At 42.2% G+C, this 19,735-nt stretch overlaps 1 protein-coding gene across 1 annotated transcript; it reads right to left on the reverse strand.

Moving 5' to 3' along the window:
- Positions 1 to 1,413: 1,413 nt before the first annotated feature.
- On the reverse strand, positions 1,414 to 4,044 carry LOC145780211 (uncharacterized). Its single transcript, XM_082591915.1, has 3 exons — positions 3,665 to 4,044; positions 3,117 to 3,321; positions 1,414 to 2,859 (listed from the first exon to the last, which is right to left on the reverse strand). The coding sequence occupies exons 1-3, from the start codon at positions 4,042 to 4,044 to the stop codon at positions 1,414 to 1,416; spliced, it is 2,031 nt and encodes a 676-aa protein (XP_082448041.1).
- Between the last annotated feature and the right edge of the window lie 15,691 nt (positions 4,045 to 19,735).

Consider the following 19,735-nt stretch of genomic DNA (forward strand, 5'->3'; position numbering starts at 1 on the left):
ATTGATTTGATTGAAAAGGTGTGGCGTCCTGCAGGGGCTAAAAGTAAAAGTCGTTTGAATAAATTCTTTCAAAAGTAGACAACCGTAGCCTACTGGGTGATTTTGTTTCGGAGGATTGTAATTGAATTGATTGAATGTTACCCGCGGAGCACAGAGAGTTGTGCACAAGTTGAGAAAACCTCTGCTTTTGTCAGTCAATTGATTCCTTACTTGTTCGGAAAGAAAACAACTAAACTAACTGTCGCCAAGGATATGCACAGTTGAAGAGGAGGAATTTTCCTTGCGTCAACACTACCTGAATACTCACTATAAAATAGAACCAGAGCAATACAATGTCTCCCGTTTTAATGTTGGCATTCCTGGAACGCCATTTTGGTCGAGAAATTATCGATCGGGGGTATTCCTGTACCCATCTTCTCCAGAAACAGTCGGCGAGATACTGCACAGCCCGATATCGGTCACTATGCAAGCGGTCCTTTTCGGTTGAATATGGCGGGGGCAAACTGGGGTTGGTATTTAATTTTAACAAGTGATTAGGTGTCAGGGGTAGATCTTCATCTGCGCTGAGTTTAACTTCAGTTAGTGGCCTGGAGTTTACGATGTCCTCAACTTCAAGCAAGAGAGTGTGAAGAGTGTCGGCTGGTTCGACTCTCGGGGTGTGCGTTTGAGCAACGCATTTCAGGACTGCTCTCCATTCAGCGGCACCTAGTGAATGGAATAATTTCTCGGCAACAAGACTTCAACAATCGGAAAACTTCACTCTGCCAATCTCGGTAACCGGCCCTGCGTCAAGTGCCTCTACAAGTATGCGAACAAGTACCAGGAATAACCTATCAAGGCTTTGTCAGTCCGAGGATAAAGATTCAAAACCAAACCAAACCAAAATCTAATGGGCGCTTTGGTAAAATATTTAGAAGTAGGCTACTTGTCGGACGGTCCTTATCATTCTTTCCCATCCACCCCCCATATGGCTTGCTAGGGGTGGGTTAAATTCCCATTCGACTCCTTCCTGTCGAAGATAATCGTGAATTTGTTTTTTGTTCCAATTTTGAAGTTCTCTTTTCAGCGTTCTGTGGCAACCGACGAAGTTACTTCCGTTGTCGGAAAAGATCTTGGAATTGGTCCACGGCGAGCAATGAATCGTCGCAAAGCGTTCATGAATGAGTTGGTAGTTAAATCTGGCGCCAACTCTAGATGTGTGGCTCTAGTGGTTAAGCAAGTAAACAGGCAGCCGTATCTTTTCACGTCACTTCTCCTTTGGCGGACGACTATTGGTCCAAAGTAGTCAACGCCAGTACTGTTGCGAAATGGAGGCTCTGAAATTTGAAGTCGTGCTTCTGGAAGTTCAGCCATAAATTGCATTTCTGGCTTTGCGGTTCTACGTCGACAGCGTAAACACCTGTTCAGTATTTTTCAAACAGCAACTTTTCCATTCAGAATCCAATATTTATGACCCAGCAGGTTGATTGTGTGAGATGCACCAAAGTGCTTCGCTTTTTCAGCGTGGAAATAGTCGATGATCAAATCCGTTAGGTGTCGACCCGGAGCAAGGATGGCTGGATGTTTCGTTTCGTAAGGTAAGTTTGCTTTGTCAAGTCTACCTCCGATTCGAAGGGTGTTACCGTCCAGGATTGGGTTTAACTTCTCCATCGGCCCGAGTTGAGTCTTTGATTGTTTTGTTCGTTGTCCTTTTGGCAGTGACAAGAACCATGCCGGAAAGGCTTGGCGTTGTTCGTAACGCACCAACTCGTTTTCAGCGAACTGGAGTTCAGACACTTGAATCGGATTTTGGGTGAGGTTTGAAGTGATTTCGTCGCCACGTATTCGAGCAAGCAGGTAAGCCTTGACTCGTAGTAACCATGCTGTAGCAAGCTTTAGGTGATGCAGTGACGAAAAGTGGGAGATAAGTACATCAGTTCCTGTTGAAGATTTGTTATTTGTACCAATAGTGAACGAAGTTACCTTCTGGCGCCGTTCAGGTTGAAACTTGAAGTAGATATCGTCGTGTTGTTGTGGCTTAACGGGTTGTTGAGGCCATTCGGTTGGCGGTTTCTTTAAAAAGTCTGGCCCATTTAGCCATTGACCAGATTGCAGTAGAGCTTCAGCCGTCATACCTCGAGATGCCTGATCTGCTGGGTTGAGGGCCGTTGGTACGTGATGCCAGTCGTACACTTTGGTATGACCTAGAATTTTCTGCAGGCGATTGCGAGTGAAGGTTGGAAAACGTTTCGTATCAGCGTACAAGCTTTGCAGGACAATCATGGAATCTGTCCAAAAAATGCATGGACAATCACTTAGCTCGAGCTCTTGTTTAACGGTCCGAGCCAGATTGACGGTGTCCAAGGCAGCTTCTAGTTCTAGGCGCGGGATCGTGTGTCTTCCAGCGCCGGGTAGAAAGGATTTTCCTGTAACAAGACTGCAAAGAACGGTTGAATCAGGTAATATTGAACGTAGATAGCACACAGATCCCCTAGCTAATGTTGAAGTGTCGGAGAAGAAGTGAAGTTGAACTTCCGGGGTCGCAGTGGTGGACTTCAGCTTGTAGCAGCGAGGTATAGTAATCTCTTTTAGACGTTCTAAAGTGTTTTCCCATGATCTCCACCTTTTTAGAGTGTTTGGTTCGGCAGGGTCGTCCCACCCTACCTTTGCTAGACAAAGTTCACTGTATATGAGTCTAGCTTCAAGAACTACTGGGGCTACTAATCCCAATGGGTCAAACAATGCATTTGTAACTGACAGCACTTGTCTTTTAGTCAACGGTTTTGTAGACGGCTCTACGTTGAATCGAAATTCGTCGGTTTGTACGTCCCATTCCATGCCCAGGACGCGTTGCTTTGGTCCTTCTCCAGGCAGCTGGTTCTTTATCGATTTGGACTCGAAACGAAATGCATCGAAACATCGAAACGCAGGACATCGAAACGCAATGCATCGCGATCACGTGGTGAAACTTTTACTTGGTGAAACATTGCTTCAATGTCAGAGACTATTGCAATTCGGCCCTTGCGAAATCGCATTAATACACCGACCAAAGAATTGTTTAGGTCGGGGCCGGACATGAGGTAATCGTTTAAGCATCGATTGTGAGAGATAGCAGCGCAATCAAATACCACACGTACCTTGTCTGGCTTTTTTGGGTTGATAACTGGGTGATGCGGTATGTACCATTTTCGGTTAGTGTTGTTGATGTCGTCTTCTGGTACTTCTTCGGTGTAGCCTTTCTCTAGATTTGACTCCATTCGAGCGACGTATATTTCTAAAAGAGAGTTGTCTGCAAGCAGACGTTTCTTTAAGCCTTTCAGGCGCTTTTGCGCCATCTCGCGGCTGTCAGGAAGCGTAGCACAGTCATTGAGCCATAAAGTGGCAGCTGATAGTGTTTGTTTGTTTGTTTGTTTGTTTATCTTTATCCTGCATTGCGGGAAAGCGGACTTGAGCGCTATGCATCGGTGTACGCCTTCCGACATACACCTGACCCACGCTGCAGCCGACGGCAATGTCAGTTTCCGGTTGTCTACTCTACTTATGACTTAAATTTGGTACTACCCATTACTCGAAATCGATCACTAGGTAGAGGCAATTATCGTTAAGTTTCTTGCCCAGAGAAACAACAGCAAGTGCGGGTGGCTGGAGTCGAACATGCAGGCTCTCGACATCAGAGCGGGTTAACCGCCTGCACATCATGTCGTAGGCAATTGGGTCCTCACGTGAGAATTTAAAACCAAATTCTAGTAGCTCTCTATGAGATTGCAAGAACTTCATCAGGCTTTCCATGTCAAATAAATCTGTGTCGACTGAAGGTGAAATCGTTTTTTCTTTGTCGGTTATGATTAAGTCCTGGATGTCTTCGGTGTCTACGGGCCACTTAGCGCCTCTAACAAGAAGGCTTGTGCTATTTTCCTTTGGACAAGGGGCATCTTTGAAGTGTGAGCCACGAAGAAGCCAACCTAGTGGAGTGCGGATAGCATCTGGACTTTCGTTCGGACGTGGCGAAAATCTGCTTTCAAGACATCGATGGGTTACTGCATAGTTATTGCCAATCAATAACATTACTGAGCAATTTTCGACTGCAGGCAAATCAATACCTTGCAAATATTGATATGCTTGCAGTGTTTTCGGCTTTGAGCTCAGTTGCGGATCAACAGGGATTTTGTTGACTACTACGACTTCTTGTAGCTCGAAGTCTTGTTCTTTATCTAGAGATGATACTATAAAGGAGACGACGGGGGCTTCCAAACGTTGAGGACTCTCAGACGATAGCGTCTGGAGAGCCCTTTGTGAATTCACATAATATTCAATTTATTTTCATCAATAAAAGTGTTTTGTTCTAAAAAATTGTTAGGAGTAGCCTATGCAAAATTCATTTTCTGTCAGTTTAATTATTAGTTCATTTTTAACATTTACAATATTGTAATTATAAATATCCTTGACTAGTGATGTTGCGAGCAGGAAAACCTGTCTGCTGATGCACTGCACATGTCTCCTCACCACAAAAAATAAGAGTGCACTTGCGCCAGTGCAGAGCAAATCCAAGGAAATCTATTAAACAAAAGCAAATTTTGGAAAAAATCTAGGGCCTATTTAGGCAATTGAGTAACTTACAAAACTTATTATCCACCTTTGATAGCTCATCTTAGTTGCCTTTTATTAAATGCTGGGTACTTTTAGCAGAAACGTTCTTCTATATTTACTTTTTTTCTAAACAAATGCACAATGCACATGAAAATGCTCTTATCTTCAAATACCTTATAGACCTGGCATATCACGTGTTGTACAGTAGCCTACTGAACTCTGAAATTGCTTTGATCCAAAGCAAAAATTATTCTTATCACAAGCGACCTGTTTGTTTTTGCTACTAACCTAGGCTACCATACCCTAAAAACTTTAATTAACTTGAATGCCTGCATAAAATAATGAAAGCTTTGCCTTGGAATGAAATAATGTTGAATAAAAATAATTCCTCAAAACGCTTTATTACACTGTTTTTGTTTACAAATTACAATTACAATGTTTTTACCTTGGTTGACAGAACATGTAGTGTTGCCAGATAAACCATAAAAATGGTGAAAAACAATAATGTTACCAGATCAGGACTAGATGACCAAATCTGAATGAAAATTAATAATTTCTACAGTTTTGGTTTTATCCTCAGATTTTATCTGGGCGGTACCACGTGGCAAAGTTCAAATAGTCAAAATTCTGCACGGTACGGTGGTATAACCGAGTCGTGGCCATGCTCTATTATCAGAATCTTTTTTATTAGAAATTGTTGACACCTTTGGCTTTCATTCAAACAAACGTGTTGGTCACAGCGATAAACCATAATCTCTTCGTGGGAAAATTGTAACATAAAGTTCCCGGATCCGTTTGTCTGCATGTAATGACCGAAAAAGAAACACTCCTCGAAACGTCTATTCAAAAAGTGTATTCCTGTAAAATTAGCCCGCGGCTATCGAAAATGGGACGCAACACCGTACGCCTCTAAAACTGTCACTACAGAACAGATTACTTGGATAAAAGACGGAGAATTTGTCCAGCTAGCAAGCACCAAATAAACCAGTTAAATGTGCGACCGACTTCCAACAAACAACTTCCAGAATGAATCAGAAAAATTTGTGATAACTCAAAGGCACGTCAGCAGTTAGTGTGACGCAATATTTCATGTTTAAACAGGTTTCAAACTGAAACAGGTTTAAACAGGTTTGACACAAGTCTTACGAACGATGGTGCAATTTTGGCTCATGTTTTAGGAATTTCCATGACGTAAGTTTCAGTAGACCTGAACGGTTTTTATATGACGTTTGATTAGGTGAACAATTGTCTGGAACATAGCGGCCCCTAGTTATGACAGTCTGACATGGCATAACTAAAAAAGAATTGACGACAATTGTGAGCCAATGAATAAAACACATGATACACAAATTGTTTGAATCACTCACGTTTAAGTTAATACGCAAATACAAAGGACATGCAAAGAATGAACAGCAATAAGAATAAACACGACGATACATGAAATTGGTACCATAGGTAGTAGGTACACGCAAAAAATATACAATAATACAATACACAATATACAATGGTTGCGATAATAACCGACTGTTCTGGGCTCAGACAAGTGTCGGCCACCGCAGACAAACCCAGGCTCAAACCCTAACACTTAGGTGTTCTTTACGGGGGCGAGGCACGAAATATCCCTCAACACATAGTCTACTTTCACTTTCCCCGTACTCTCATCATAGTTGCAGACGGCAACTTTAGCTCTACGAACCACAGGCTTCCCTTTCCTAATTTGTGGAACTACCTCATGCACCCTCCCAAGTTGATACTTCCCACGTTTACCAATGTCCTGGAGAGAACCTACCACTACAAGTTGACCAGGCTCCAAATTCTCGGCCATTTTTAGCCATTTTTTCCGGCCCTGAAGACCTGGCAAGTAAAAATCGATCCATTTACTCCAAAACTGCTGAGAAAGTGACAAATTGAACCGATAATCTCTTCTTAATTGGTCACGATCATGTGGTTGCCCAACAGCACAGTATGGGTCTAAGTATGGGGTCAAAAGTGAGGCAGAAGTGATGACAGTAAAATCCCTAGGGTCGTCACTCAAAGGTACCAAAGGGCGTTCGTTCACGATCCGAACGGCACTGCCTGTGTACGTAAGCAGTTCAATAAAATTGGGCTTAACGAATTGAAGAGTCCAAAATGTGAAAAAATGCAATTTTAAATTGTTTAACCATTGCCTCCCAGGCGCCACCTTGAGCCGGAGCATACGGAGGTATAAATTCCCAGTTTATCTCTCTCTGTCTCAGGGCGTTGTGAAATTCAGCTGATTCTATCAACTCGGGTAACTTCTTAGATGCTGCCTGAAAGGTACTTCCATTGTCGGAATAGATAGCATTAACCTGCCCACGTAAATCTGTAAACCTTGTAAAGGCAAGTAAAAAATCACTCAGCGACAATGACGTAACCAGCTCAACATGAATAGCGCGAGATGCCATACATGTGAACAAGAGTCCCCAAGCTTTTTTGTGACTTCTACCTTCAACAAAGGTTAAAGGTCCAAGATAGTCTAAGCCGCAATCAAAAAAGGGTTTCCTATGCGCAGTTGTGCGAGACAAAGGTAAATCAGACATGAGCTGCCTTATAGGCCGTGCTTTCTCAATCGCACATACACCACAATCATTAAGATACCTCTTCACGGAGGCATTACCATTAGCGATCCAAAACTTCTGTCGCGTAGACAACAAAGTGTGCTGTACTCCACAGTGCGCATTTCCATTATGATGCGACAATACAACAAGCCTAGTGAAGGGGTGCTTCGAAGGCAAAACAATCGGATGCTTTGCTTCAAGAGAGATCTCGGGAGAATTACTTAAGCGCCCTTCAATGCGGATTACACCAGCGTCATCTACACAAGGTCTGTACTTTTTAAGTGAACGTAATTCTTTCAACCGTTCCTTCTCACGTTGCGAAGCGCCAACACTACCTCGCTTTATCACTTCCTCAAGGGCATCCGGCGATCGTTTGGTCATTAAATGTACCACATCGCCATACACGCTCTTCTGAACAAACTTCACAGCCAACTCTGAAGCACTGTTAAGATAAGATGCATCCAGTTTTGGCTTCACAAAGCTACGCTTTCTCGTTTTACAGCACAAAAATTCAACAAAAGCAACCAAATAAGCGATTCTCTTTTTCATAACATACAAAGAAGGTGCGGCCTCGATCAATCTGTGAAGGCCACCCTGTCCAACGTCGAGCGACCCCTCTTCGTCACGAAGGTATAGGCTATGGACAGGTACTGGAGTGGCGTTTTTTACAGATGGAATTTCTTCACACTGATAGAGAAGACTAGAACCATTCAACCACAACTCTCGAAATTCCTTTTTTGTAATAAGATTTGGCCTTGTGCCAACATCAGCTGGGTTCATATCGGTAGGGCAAAAACGCCAATCCTGGGCTCCAGACAACAATAAAATATGCTCAACTCGACGCGTAATAAACTTATTCAAACGTAAATCAGGGTTTTTAACCCACTGCAACACAGTACGAGAATCACACCAAAAATACTTAAGGCAGTCGGGCATCTTCAATGCCTCGTAGGCCTGCTTCACAAGTCTTGCTGTATTCAAAGCGGCAAAAAGCTCTTTCCTAGCTATCGACCAAGAAAACTGATTTTTTACAACAATGGTAGATTTACCCAGAACGAAAGACACACTCGGAACTCCGTTAACCAGTCTATGTAAGTAAACAACAGAAGAGAAAGCTTGATTCGAAGCATCACTAAACCCATGCAATTGATATGAAACAATATCATCCGGACTGCACACACCAGAGTTTGCAAAATACCATCTCGGTAACGAAAAATCCTTAAGCAGGTCCAAAGAGCGAAGCCACGACTCCCACTCTTTAACAAAGCTATCAGGGACCTCGGTGTCCCAATCAAACTTGTCTATCGCCAATTGCTGAAGTATAAGGCGTGCTTTTAGAAAAAATGGCACTCCAAAGCCTAGCAGGTCAAAATTTTGTCCAAGCTGACTGAGCATACTTCTGCGCGTGTGTTTAGCTAAGGGCTTTAAGGAACATGCGATACGCATCTCGTCAGACTCAGTTTGCCACACACAGCCCAATGTTTTCGCTGATGGCAAAGTCATATTTTCAGTCTGAAAGTCAATGTCACGAATCAAAGGTGAAAGCATCTCATTATCCAAATTTGACAAGACAATCATAGCCTCCTTGTTAGCACTCTACTTAACAAGTTTAAACCCACGGCTATCAAACAAAGCAATTGATTCATGAGTGATTTGCTGAGCTTCCTCTAAGCTATCAGCCAAAAATATAAAATCATCCATGTACATATTATTTGCAATATTGCAGAGAGTCAATTCACCAGCACTGCTGGGATTCTGCTCGATCATTTTCTTTATAGCCAAGCAAGCGATATACGGGCTACTCTTTATTCCCCAAGGGTGTACACAAAAACGAAATGGTACCATCCTACCATTTTCAAGGTCATCATCTTCAAACCACAATATACGAAACAAATCCCTTTGCGACTCAGGTAACTTTATTTGAAAGAAGCATTCAGTCACATCAGCCATGAGACCAAATCTACCAAGCCGAAATCTAGCCAAGACATCTACCAGAGGGTTTAACAAGTCAGGACCCGAAAACATTACATCATTAACACAAGTTCCTCGAAATTCAGACTTGCCATCGTAAACAATGCGCTTTTTTAATTGTGACGTCACAAAGTATGGTAAATACCACTCAGAACCCTTCACATTTCCTGCTTCACCAGCACGCTCAATATAACCATTAGATTTAAGATCTTTCATGGTGTCAGTAAGGAAATCACGAAGTTCAGGTTGTTTTAAAGCTTTCTTTCTTAAAGCAGCAGCTCTATCTGACGCCAACACAAAATTGTTAGGTAGTTCAATATCTTCCTTCAACGGAACAGGTATCTCAAATCGACGATCTTTCAACTCAATATTCGGTTCGACAAGTTCTCTAGCCAAATTATCATTGCGAGACAATTCACAGGTTTCATTTTGCAACGTCAAATCCTGAATGACTTTATTCAGGTCTGCTATTTCCATATCACGAGACTCAATTTTACGCTGAAAGCCAGAGATGACATCCGACTCTGAAGACGTCTGCACTCTGCACACTTTAGCAACGCTTTCATCTAAGGATGACTTACCACCACAAGCCAACCAACCGAGAGGAGTGAGCAAAGCATGTGATTCACTACGATTTTCACCAACACGCTCTTTTTTGGCCCACATCAAATAAGCGTTATCGTTGCCAATCAGTACATCTACAGTACTACAATCATTCAAATGAAACATATTCACGTCATGAAAATGACGGAAACCACTTAAATCCTTGTTCCCGACAATTTTCACCAAATCAAACGTCATATAAAAACCGTTCAAGTCTACTGAATATTACGTCATGGAAATTCCTAAAACATGAGCCAAAATTGCACCAGCGTTAATAAGACTTGTGTCAGACCTGTTTAAATCTGTTTGGACCTGTTTGGGCCTGTTTAAACATGAATGCATTGGTTCACTAGCTCGAACACCTGTTGAATGACTTCATAATTGTTTTTCATTATTGCGTCACAGTACTGCATACGTGAATTTGAGATATTGATATCTATTCTGGTCATTCGTAAAATGATTGCTTGAAAGTTGGCCGCTCATTTAACTGTTGGCTTAGTGCTTGCTAGCTGGACAAAAGTTCCGTCTTTTATCCAATTAATCTGTATTGTAGTGACAGTTTTTTTAGAGGTGTAGGCGTTACACCTATTTTCGATAGCCTCGGGCTAATTTTACTGGAATACACTGTTTGAATAGACGTTTCGAAAGTGTGTTTATTTTTGGGTCATTGCATGCAGACGAAAGGATTTGGGAATCTTACGTTACAATTTTCCCACGAAGAGATTATGGTTTACCGCTGTGACCAATCCTGCTTATGGGGTAAAGTTTTAACATCGTCAGCCCAAGCTGGGTTAACCACCGAAGTTATATCACAAAACAGTTCATCTGTCTCTAACGACTGGATGTTGAGTTTAACAAGGTCAGCACAAGTAGCTTTCTGACCAGCCAGGGTATCCATTTTAAACGACGCTTTATCGTACGGTTTAAGATCAAGTTCACACACCAAATCACTCGAAACAAACGTCAACTGCGAACCAGGATCATGCTGACAATACACCAACTTCGATTTGCCAGTCATTGGATTCAAAACACGAGCAGCAGTAACGCGGTTAAAAGCTGCTTTAACATTTCCAATCTTAACATTACGCACAGGAACTCTGGCACGAGCATCATCTTTCCCAACAGAATCCAGAGAATCACGTGACGTCACATAAAAATCATGCAGAAGAAAATAGTGTTTCCTATCGTTGTTAGGCCCACACTTACGACAGTTATTTGCATGAACGCAATCCCTAACCATATGCTGGCGCAAACAATTCAAGCATTTGCCAGCTTTCACAATGACATCTCTCCGATCTTTAGGTGTCAAGCGCAAAAATTCTTTACAATTAGACAAAAAATGATATTCAACTTGACCACGTGACGAACAACAAATACATGCCGGCAGGTCTTTACGTCTAGCCTCACCACCGCGCGGTGCGCCAACAACAGTCGAGTACTGCGAACTCCCTGACATCACATCATCATGGGGTTTTACGGATGTCTGCCTAACCGGACATGAAGGCAATTTTCCTTTGCCAAACTTTTTAAATTGCTACGACTCACCAGAATCGCCCATTAGCATAATGCTAAAATCAGTCGACTTACGCGTTTCCTCCCGTACTACAAATTCAAACAAACTCTGAAAAGTAGGCTCATCAGTGCCACCATACTGATCACCTAAAAAGTCAAGATAACGCTGCTTAGCGTCAAACGGGAGTCGCTTAGCCAAATCCAAAACAAAACGTCCTTCCAATTTGTCACGCTGACCATAAGCTTGCGCGTAAAGCAAACACTGCGATAATTCATCTTTAAACTCTTTCAGATCACTGGAAGAGGTCGAAGTCAATTTGCTACCATAGCGATACTTTCTAATTTCCGGTTCTGCAAAGAGACCTCCACGAACCCCAAAACGCTGGGACAAGCGAGCTAACGACATTTCTATCCTGTCTTCCTCTGACAAGCCAGGGGTGTCAGAAACCAAATTAGCAATCGTTTGCGCAGCTGTTCTAACACAAGCTGCTTGTAACAAAGTCAAACGAGTCCCCTTAAAAGGGCGAAGCTGCCATTAAGGCCGTAATACGATTTTTAAAGAAGATAAATGGCATATTATTACCATCGTAACCAATCAAGGCCGCCTTATCGAAAAACGTCCTACTATTTTGGTATTCAAAAAAGCAATCCTGCTGTTGAGAACTCGATTTAGCGGGAGAAGACAAGCTATATCCCTTAAGGGGCTGAGTGGGCTCAGTCACATGCACAGCCCGATCACGATCCTCACACACGTTAAAATCAGGAGACGCGATACGCCTCTCACAACCACCCAAATTACGTGTAGCTGGGCGATCAAAACCTAGCGGCGCAGAAAACTGTGAAGGGGGCAAGGCATTACTACTAATGGCGGCCCCGTGACCTGTACGCTCTGGAGGAGGAGTTCGGTTGTAATTCGCAGACCTTGGCTCTACAGCATTCGGAACACCCTTAGCCGCGGCCCCGAGACCTCCTGAAACAGCTGGAAAACGTGTGGATTGCCCTGGTCCACTCACAGGTTGAACGGGTGTTTGGAAAAGGTTATGTAAATTAAACTGCGAATGATGTTCATTTCTGGAATGCCTAGAAGAGCCCTTCTTAGAGCTACGCCGAGAGCCCACCTCTGATCGATATTCAGCTAAAACTACCTCTTTACGTTGTTCAGCCCTCAACTGAGCGTCTTTGAGTGCGAACTCAGCAGCTCTCGCTTCGGCTCTCGCGGCGGCCTCAGCTGCTCTCGCTTCGGCCTCAGCTCTCGCGGCAGCCTCAGCTCGAATGGCCTCAGCTCTCGCGGCAGCCTCAGCTCGAATGGCCTCAGCTCTCACGGCAGCCTCAGCAGCTCTCGCTTCGGCCTCAGCTTGTATCTGGAGCTCCTCTCGTCTTAGCTGCAGGTTAATTTGTGCCACTATCCGAGACGAAGTCATAGACATCCTAGTGCTTACATTTGAGGCGCTATCCTCAGGATGTATGTCAGCATCCAACATATCTGAGAACTCACTTTCTTTTTGTTCAAAGTTATTTTTTAACGAGTTAAATTCGGGATCTACCCTATCACGAAGTTCTGCCAAGATTGCAGAGTTAAAGATTTTAGTCAAAAGAGCATGGAAATGCCGTAATTCCTCTTCTAAAGTAGATAACTTAGATCTAAAAATTAACAGTTCCTGCTTATCACTCAAAGAACCTAGGGCTACAGAAAGTTCCCCAATTTCAGTCAAAATATCCCTTCTAAGATGCCGGGCCTCTCGAACTGACTTAGCCTCATCGTTACTGGGTCCCTCCCCAGAATGGCCTGCCCGACCGCAAAGAACATCATCAGGCTTAAACTCAGTCGAGTCTACGGCGGTCGAGTCCTTGTCGCCACCGAGTGTAGACATATTAAATGTTGGGGCTAAATTAACAATTAAAAAAATTAAGTTACACAAACACACAAAATTATTAGGCTACAGTAGTTATAAAAAACTTAACTGCAAAGACCGTAAAAATACAAAAAAGAATTTAAATGCACAATACCGTAGCTGTACGGGTATGAAGTCCTAAAGTCCACAAAACTTGCTTGGATTCTTCCACTTGAATCTACAAGCACAAATGGATTGTCTTTTAATCTTCTTTCTTGCCAATGAATGTCAAAGTTATTTTTCTTCAGTACCAAACTGAGAAGAAATGTCTTTACTTTTCTTTGCTTCTGTAAGAGTGTAGACTACCAACCAACAAATCTTCTTTTATTATTTCTTGTACTTCTAAGTAGTTCTTCTGCACTAGCTGACAACAACACGTCGTTTATTTTTATGCCTTCAAGTGCTTCTTGGCCTACCAGCTAACAAAAATCGTCTTTTATTTTTTATGGTCACAGCGGTAAACCATAATCTCTTCGTGGGAAAATTGTAACATAAAGTTCCCGGATCCGTTTGTCTGTATGTAGTGACCGAAAAAGAAACACTCCTCGAAACGTCTATTCAAAAAGTGTATTCCTGTAAAATTAGCCCGCGGCTATCGAAAATGGAACGCAACACCGTACGCCTCTAAAACTGTCACTACAGAACAGACTACTTGGATAAAAGACGGAGAATTTGTCCAGCTAGCAAGCACCAAATAAACCAGTTAAATGTGCGACCGACTTCCAACAAACAACTTCCAGAATGAATCAGAAAAATTTGTGATAACTCAAAGGCACGTCAGCAGTTAGTGTGACGCAATATTTCATGTTTAAACAGGTTTCAAACTGAAACAGGTTTAAACAGGTTTGACACAAGTCTTACGAACGATGGTGCAATTTTGGCTCATGTTTTAGGAATTTCCATGACGTAAGTTTCAGTAGACCTGAACGGTTTTTATATGACGTTTGATTAGGTGAACAATTGTCTGGAACACGTGTAGCTAAGAAATGATAGACCTATGTTTGTGTTTTCTTACATTTGTGTTGTTTTCTAAACTGGTGAAAAAGTCTATTGAAGTGAACCATATTTCCATATCGGTGCAGTAAAAATATACACAGTACTATGGGTCTGCTTGATGTTAGAGGGCCCAAAATTATTCTGGCCCCGGGGCCCACAAAGGGTTTAACACAGCATTGCCTACATTACAATTAAATTGACATATTCATGGAACTGCTATTTCGCATTCATCAAATGCTGGCATTTGCACAATGAAGTGGTAGGCTATGAAGTGAAACGTAGCCTACCTTGTATAAGCAATATAAGTTAGTAGGCTATAGCCTACGAAAGGTGGGACACCTTAGATGGATTTAGGAAATTTTATTTTTAAGCTCACACAATAACCTACTATATAGGCTAAGCTACAAACTTTCAACAAATAAATTATTGAAATTCTTCTGCAGTCGTGAATAAAAATTACATTTAAAAAAAGTAACTTCTATTTTAAATCAAAACTTGTCACTCAAACTTCTAAAAAAATCTAGTTTTAAATACAATATTCAATCAATCATTTTATTTTTCGTCATTAACGCGTCCGGACGAAAAAGATACTACTAACTACCGTACAAAAATCGATATAGACCTACCAGCACGTTAATGAACTGGATAGGTGGCAAAAACCTTGAAAGGTATAAAACATGCCTGGATTGAAAATCATGTAATAATAGTAGGCTAGGCTAGAAGAACGGCCACAAAACCCAAAAAACAAACAGCAAAAAATAAAACAAAAACAGAGAAAAGCACACATGTAGTAATGAATGACAGCCTAATTCGGCTGCATAGCCGAGTGGTAAGAGCCCTGGAACGGCAATCAAAATGGCGCCTGTTCGACACCGCTCAAGAGCATGCGGCTGTGTCTTTGGCAAGACACTTAAAGGCATGCCTGAAGGTGGACATGAAGATTGGCTTCCTTGCCTTCCCGTCCACTTAATCTAAATCTTCAACCACCAGGTGTAAGCCTGGATACGACAAACAAAAACAACCTAATGAGAGGTGTTGTGGACTGAATTTGCCAGCTCCAATAGTGATGTGGATGAGCAGTTCAGTTCAGTTTGTTTTTATTTATTTTATTTAGCAGTTATAATAATAATTGTTAAAGTAATTGGTCTGTAATAGACGAGTCAATATAAGGTTGAACCCCAAAAAAATTGATACAAAAGGTTTTTCAACGGATTCTGTTACCTATGGGCCTACTAAATAACATACTAAAAGTCTACCAAAATCGGACCTCGAGAAAGGGGTCATTTTCAAGATGGCGTCCAAGATGGCCGCCGGTATGTTATATTGCCTATATGTCAATTGCTATTCAAGCTAGAAAGGCGGTTTAGGTGTCTATCCCTAGGTTTTCGGGGTCAATGAATCGAATTAAATAGGTTAAATTACGATAGGCTGATTATCTACTGAGATACGTATGATTTGTATATAATATACGACCTGGAGGAGCCCGGGGACATTTCGGACGCAGCGATAGGCCAACATCAGACAGAGCAGAGCACGATATTAGCAAATTCACTTGAGGCTGGAGATAAACCGCAAACAAAATCATCTTGACTTCCATTATGTAACACGAGCTTGAGAAAAGTGGTTTTCCAACATTTCAGTTTCTATACTTTTGGCAGCTTGATAAGCCGAATAGTGATAAAATTTTCAGAGACAACTCCTCACTTTTCATCTGATAAATTCCATATGTATTAGTGCAAAACGGTTTCCAGTAGTCTACACTTTAAAATAAAACATTTTTCGAAAACAAACCACTCGAAATCCGTCTGTAGTATCCCCAATCTCCCCTAATAAGATGGAATTATCATAGCAGCATATTACATGCGGCATAACAGGTACCATCAATACAGGCATCTAAGAAAAACTGCAACCAACAGGAGGCTCATATTTGGCTTCCTACAGTAGATGAATACAGGGGATTAATCTGTTCCTTTGCTAGGAGGGATTGGAACACTGATGGACAGCACAGGACTTCAGGACATTCTAGGGGTAGTTTACGGTGAAAATTCTGTAGCCCATATGCTAACAGGCAAAGCAGTTCAGAGAGCATTCCGTGGTCATCTTCTTGTGGACAAATGTCTTAGCCGAAGGATGGTATCAGAGATGGAAAATGCTAGTCCCGAATTCGTAGCGATGGTTCAAGAGTCTAAAAGGATGTAGATTGCACTATCAAACGTTGAGATGGCATTAGAAACTGTATTCATATCAGCGACCCTCAGTAAGATAAATGAACAGCTGGAGAAAAGGAGGATAGAACTGGGTGCTAGATCCAAGACAAGTCAATTGTGGCTGAATTACCAAAGCATGGTAAAAGTTGCCAGGTCACTGATAAAGGCAGATCGAATAGGTTCTTGGCAGATGCACCTACGTGCTGTCAGTGACTGCATGCCGATATTTGCCGCAGCTGGGCATTACAACTACTTGAAATCAGCATACTTCTATATCCAACAGATGGGACAGCTTCACATTAACCACCCAGACGTATTCAGGAAGTTTGAAAAGGGTTTTCATGTTATCCGTCGCAGCAGCCAGTTCTGGGCAGGCCTCAGCTCAGATCTCGTCATCGAGACGACATTGATGAGGTCGTTGAAAACCACTGGGGGTATGACGCACGGAAGTGGAATGAATGAAAAGCAGAGAGCCCTTTGAACCATGTCCAAGTCCATAACATCAGAGTACAACATCGCTATGCAAAAGTTTACAAACTTGTCATTCACGACATCTGAACAGCACAAGGATTCAACAAAGGCAAGGATGAAAAGGGACGCTGCTGACCTGGAGAAGATCAGTTCAAAACTTGTCGTATGTTCACCTTTCTTGCAAGATGCTTCGTTATGGAACGTTGTCACTGGTGTTGTAGCCGATGATAGTGTCAACGTGCACGAATATGAGACTGTTGGACAAAAAATCTTACAAAAAATGACAGGACAACCTGCATTCGCATACTCATTCAGTAGAAAGGATAAAGCCAGGACCCTTGGGCAAAAATCTGCTATCAAGGTCGCTCCTGATCAAACCATTGATACTGCACTTATTTTTCAACGCTTCATGGTGGTCTCCCAAGCTGGACATCTATCACTGGAGCAAGTTATGTGTTACGACCTTAGTTCTTTTCCTCCTGCTCTCTTTGAATCGAGACATGTATTCCGAAAAGCTGATAAGCCACAGTTAGCACACGCGATCTGTGATCACGCAAGTAATGCAATCCTACATTCTGTGCCAAAAACGGAGTGCTACGTACTTGATGACGGTTCACTTCTTCACCGCATACCATGGCAGCGTGGACAAAGCTATAGTGAAATAGCACGGTCATATGCTGATTTCACCATCCGGCAATATGGATCCGGTACGAGCATTGTGTTTGACGGACCATGAAGAAGGGTCGACCATTAAAGACAACATGCATCAAAGAAGAGGACACAATCTTCATCCCGTTGTCAACTTTACAGCGGAGACTATGTTCACAGGCTAGAAGGAGGAGTTCCTTTCACAAGATGCCAATAAACAAAATTTGATTTGGATGATAAGTGGTAAACTTCGGGAACAAAATTGCACCGTGGTAAATGCATCGGGGATGCTGATGTAGAATTTGTGAAGGCCGCAGTGGAGACATCTCTTCTCCATACAACAACGCTGATTGGAGAAGATACCGATCTCCTTGTGTTAATTGTTTACTATGCAAAGAAGATAGTAAGGGCCTTTATTTCAGGTCAGACAAGTCCAAAGTACCAAAGTATACAACATCAACCGTTTGAAAAAAATCTTTGGACATGACATGTGTTCTGAGTTGATATTTATCCATGCCATGACTGGTTGTGACATTACGTCTCGGATATTCGGTGTTGGCAAGAAGACTGCTTTTCGGAAACTTGTGCATGGCGATCCTGTTCTTCGGTCTTGTGCTAAAGCATTCACTGCCCCAAACCAGACCACAGAGATTCGATGACCTTGGGTGCCAAGTAATGGCTGTCTTCTTTGATGGCGAGAGCACAGATTCCCTTGCGACAATACGATACAACACCTTTAGCAAGAAAGTTGTCTCTGCTTCATCATTTGTAACGCCCGAGCGCCTGCCACCAACTGAATCTGCTACCCAATTTCACTGTCGTCGAGTTTACTACCAGATAATGGTCTGGGTGGGAAAAGCAGAGAGTATGGATGTCATGAATTGGGGGTGGAACCTGCAAAAGAATCGGCTCATCCCACATGTCAAAAATGAAGGCTGCTCCAGACAGTCTCTTGAAGGTCATTCATTGCAACTGCTCCACTGCCTGTAAGACACTCCGCTGCTCCTGTAGAGGATACGGACTACCATGTTCCACTGCATGTGGACCATGCCAACTGCAAGAATGTGACAATCCACATAACAAGTTTTTTTTTAGACGAGTCGGAAGATGATGAATAGAGACCGCCGTAAGCAATAAGACAACAAACGGGCTGATCACCCTGGTTTACGATTTACCTTTGTAGTCAACTGTTGTAATTCCGATAATTTTCCGAATGTGTCTGTGTCCAGACTTTAATGGTACGCCATTCTTCAGAACAGATTAATCCCCTGTATTGATCTAATGATCTACTGCAGGAGGCCAAGTATGAGCCTCCTGTTGGTTGCAGTTTTTCTTAGATGCCTGTATAGATAGTACCTGTTATGCCGCATATAATATGCTGTCATGATAATTCCATCTTATTAGGGGAGATTGGGGATACTACGGACGGATTTCGAGTGGTTTGTTTTCGAAAAATGTTTTATTTTAAAGTGTACTGGAAACCGTTTTGTACCAATACATATGGAATTTATTCAGATGAAAAGTGAGGAGTTGTCTCTGAAAATTTTATCACTATTCGGCTTATCAAACTGCCAAAAGTATAGAAACTGAAATGTTGGAAAACCACTTTTCTCAAGCGCGTGTTACATAATGGAAGTCAAGATGATTTTGTTTGCGGTTTATCTCAAGCCTCAAGTGAATTTGCTAATATCGTGCTCTGCTCTGTCTGATGTTGGCCTATCGCTGCGTCCGAAATGTCCCCGGGCTCCCCCAGGTCGTATATTATATACAAATCATACGTATCTCAGTAGATAATCAGCCTATCGTAATTTAACCTATTTAATTCGATTCATTGACCCCGAAAACCTAGGGATAGACACCTAAACCGCCTTTCTAGCTTGAATAGCAATTGACATATAGGCAATATAACATACCGGCGGCCATCTTGGACGCCATCTTGAAAATGACCCCTTTCTCGAGGTCCGATTTTGGTAGACTTTTAGTATGTTATTTAGTAGGCCCATAGGTAACAGAATCCGTTGAAAAACCTTTTGTATCAATTTTTTTGGGGTTAGGTGCCTTTTTTCCGTATATTGACTCGTCTATAATTAGCCTATCAAATGAAGGATGTGCGTCTTAATTGAAAAATCATTATCGGGCCTAAAAGAGCACAAAAAGCGATCAAAACACTGTTAAATTAGTCAAATTTAAACCGCTATAAAATAACAACTAAAAAGCAGCCTACCCTAGAAACCAAACTTCGTTTTTCCTATTGCCGGTCAGCAAAGCTATTTTCATTTTAAAACCGGTT

This window comes from Aplidium turbinatum, chromosome 11, assembly GCF_918807975.1.
Source record: "Aplidium turbinatum chromosome 11, kaAplTurb1.1, whole genome shotgun sequence".
Lineage (NCBI taxonomy): Eukaryota > Metazoa > Chordata > Ascidiacea > Aplousobranchia > Polyclinidae > Aplidium > Aplidium turbinatum.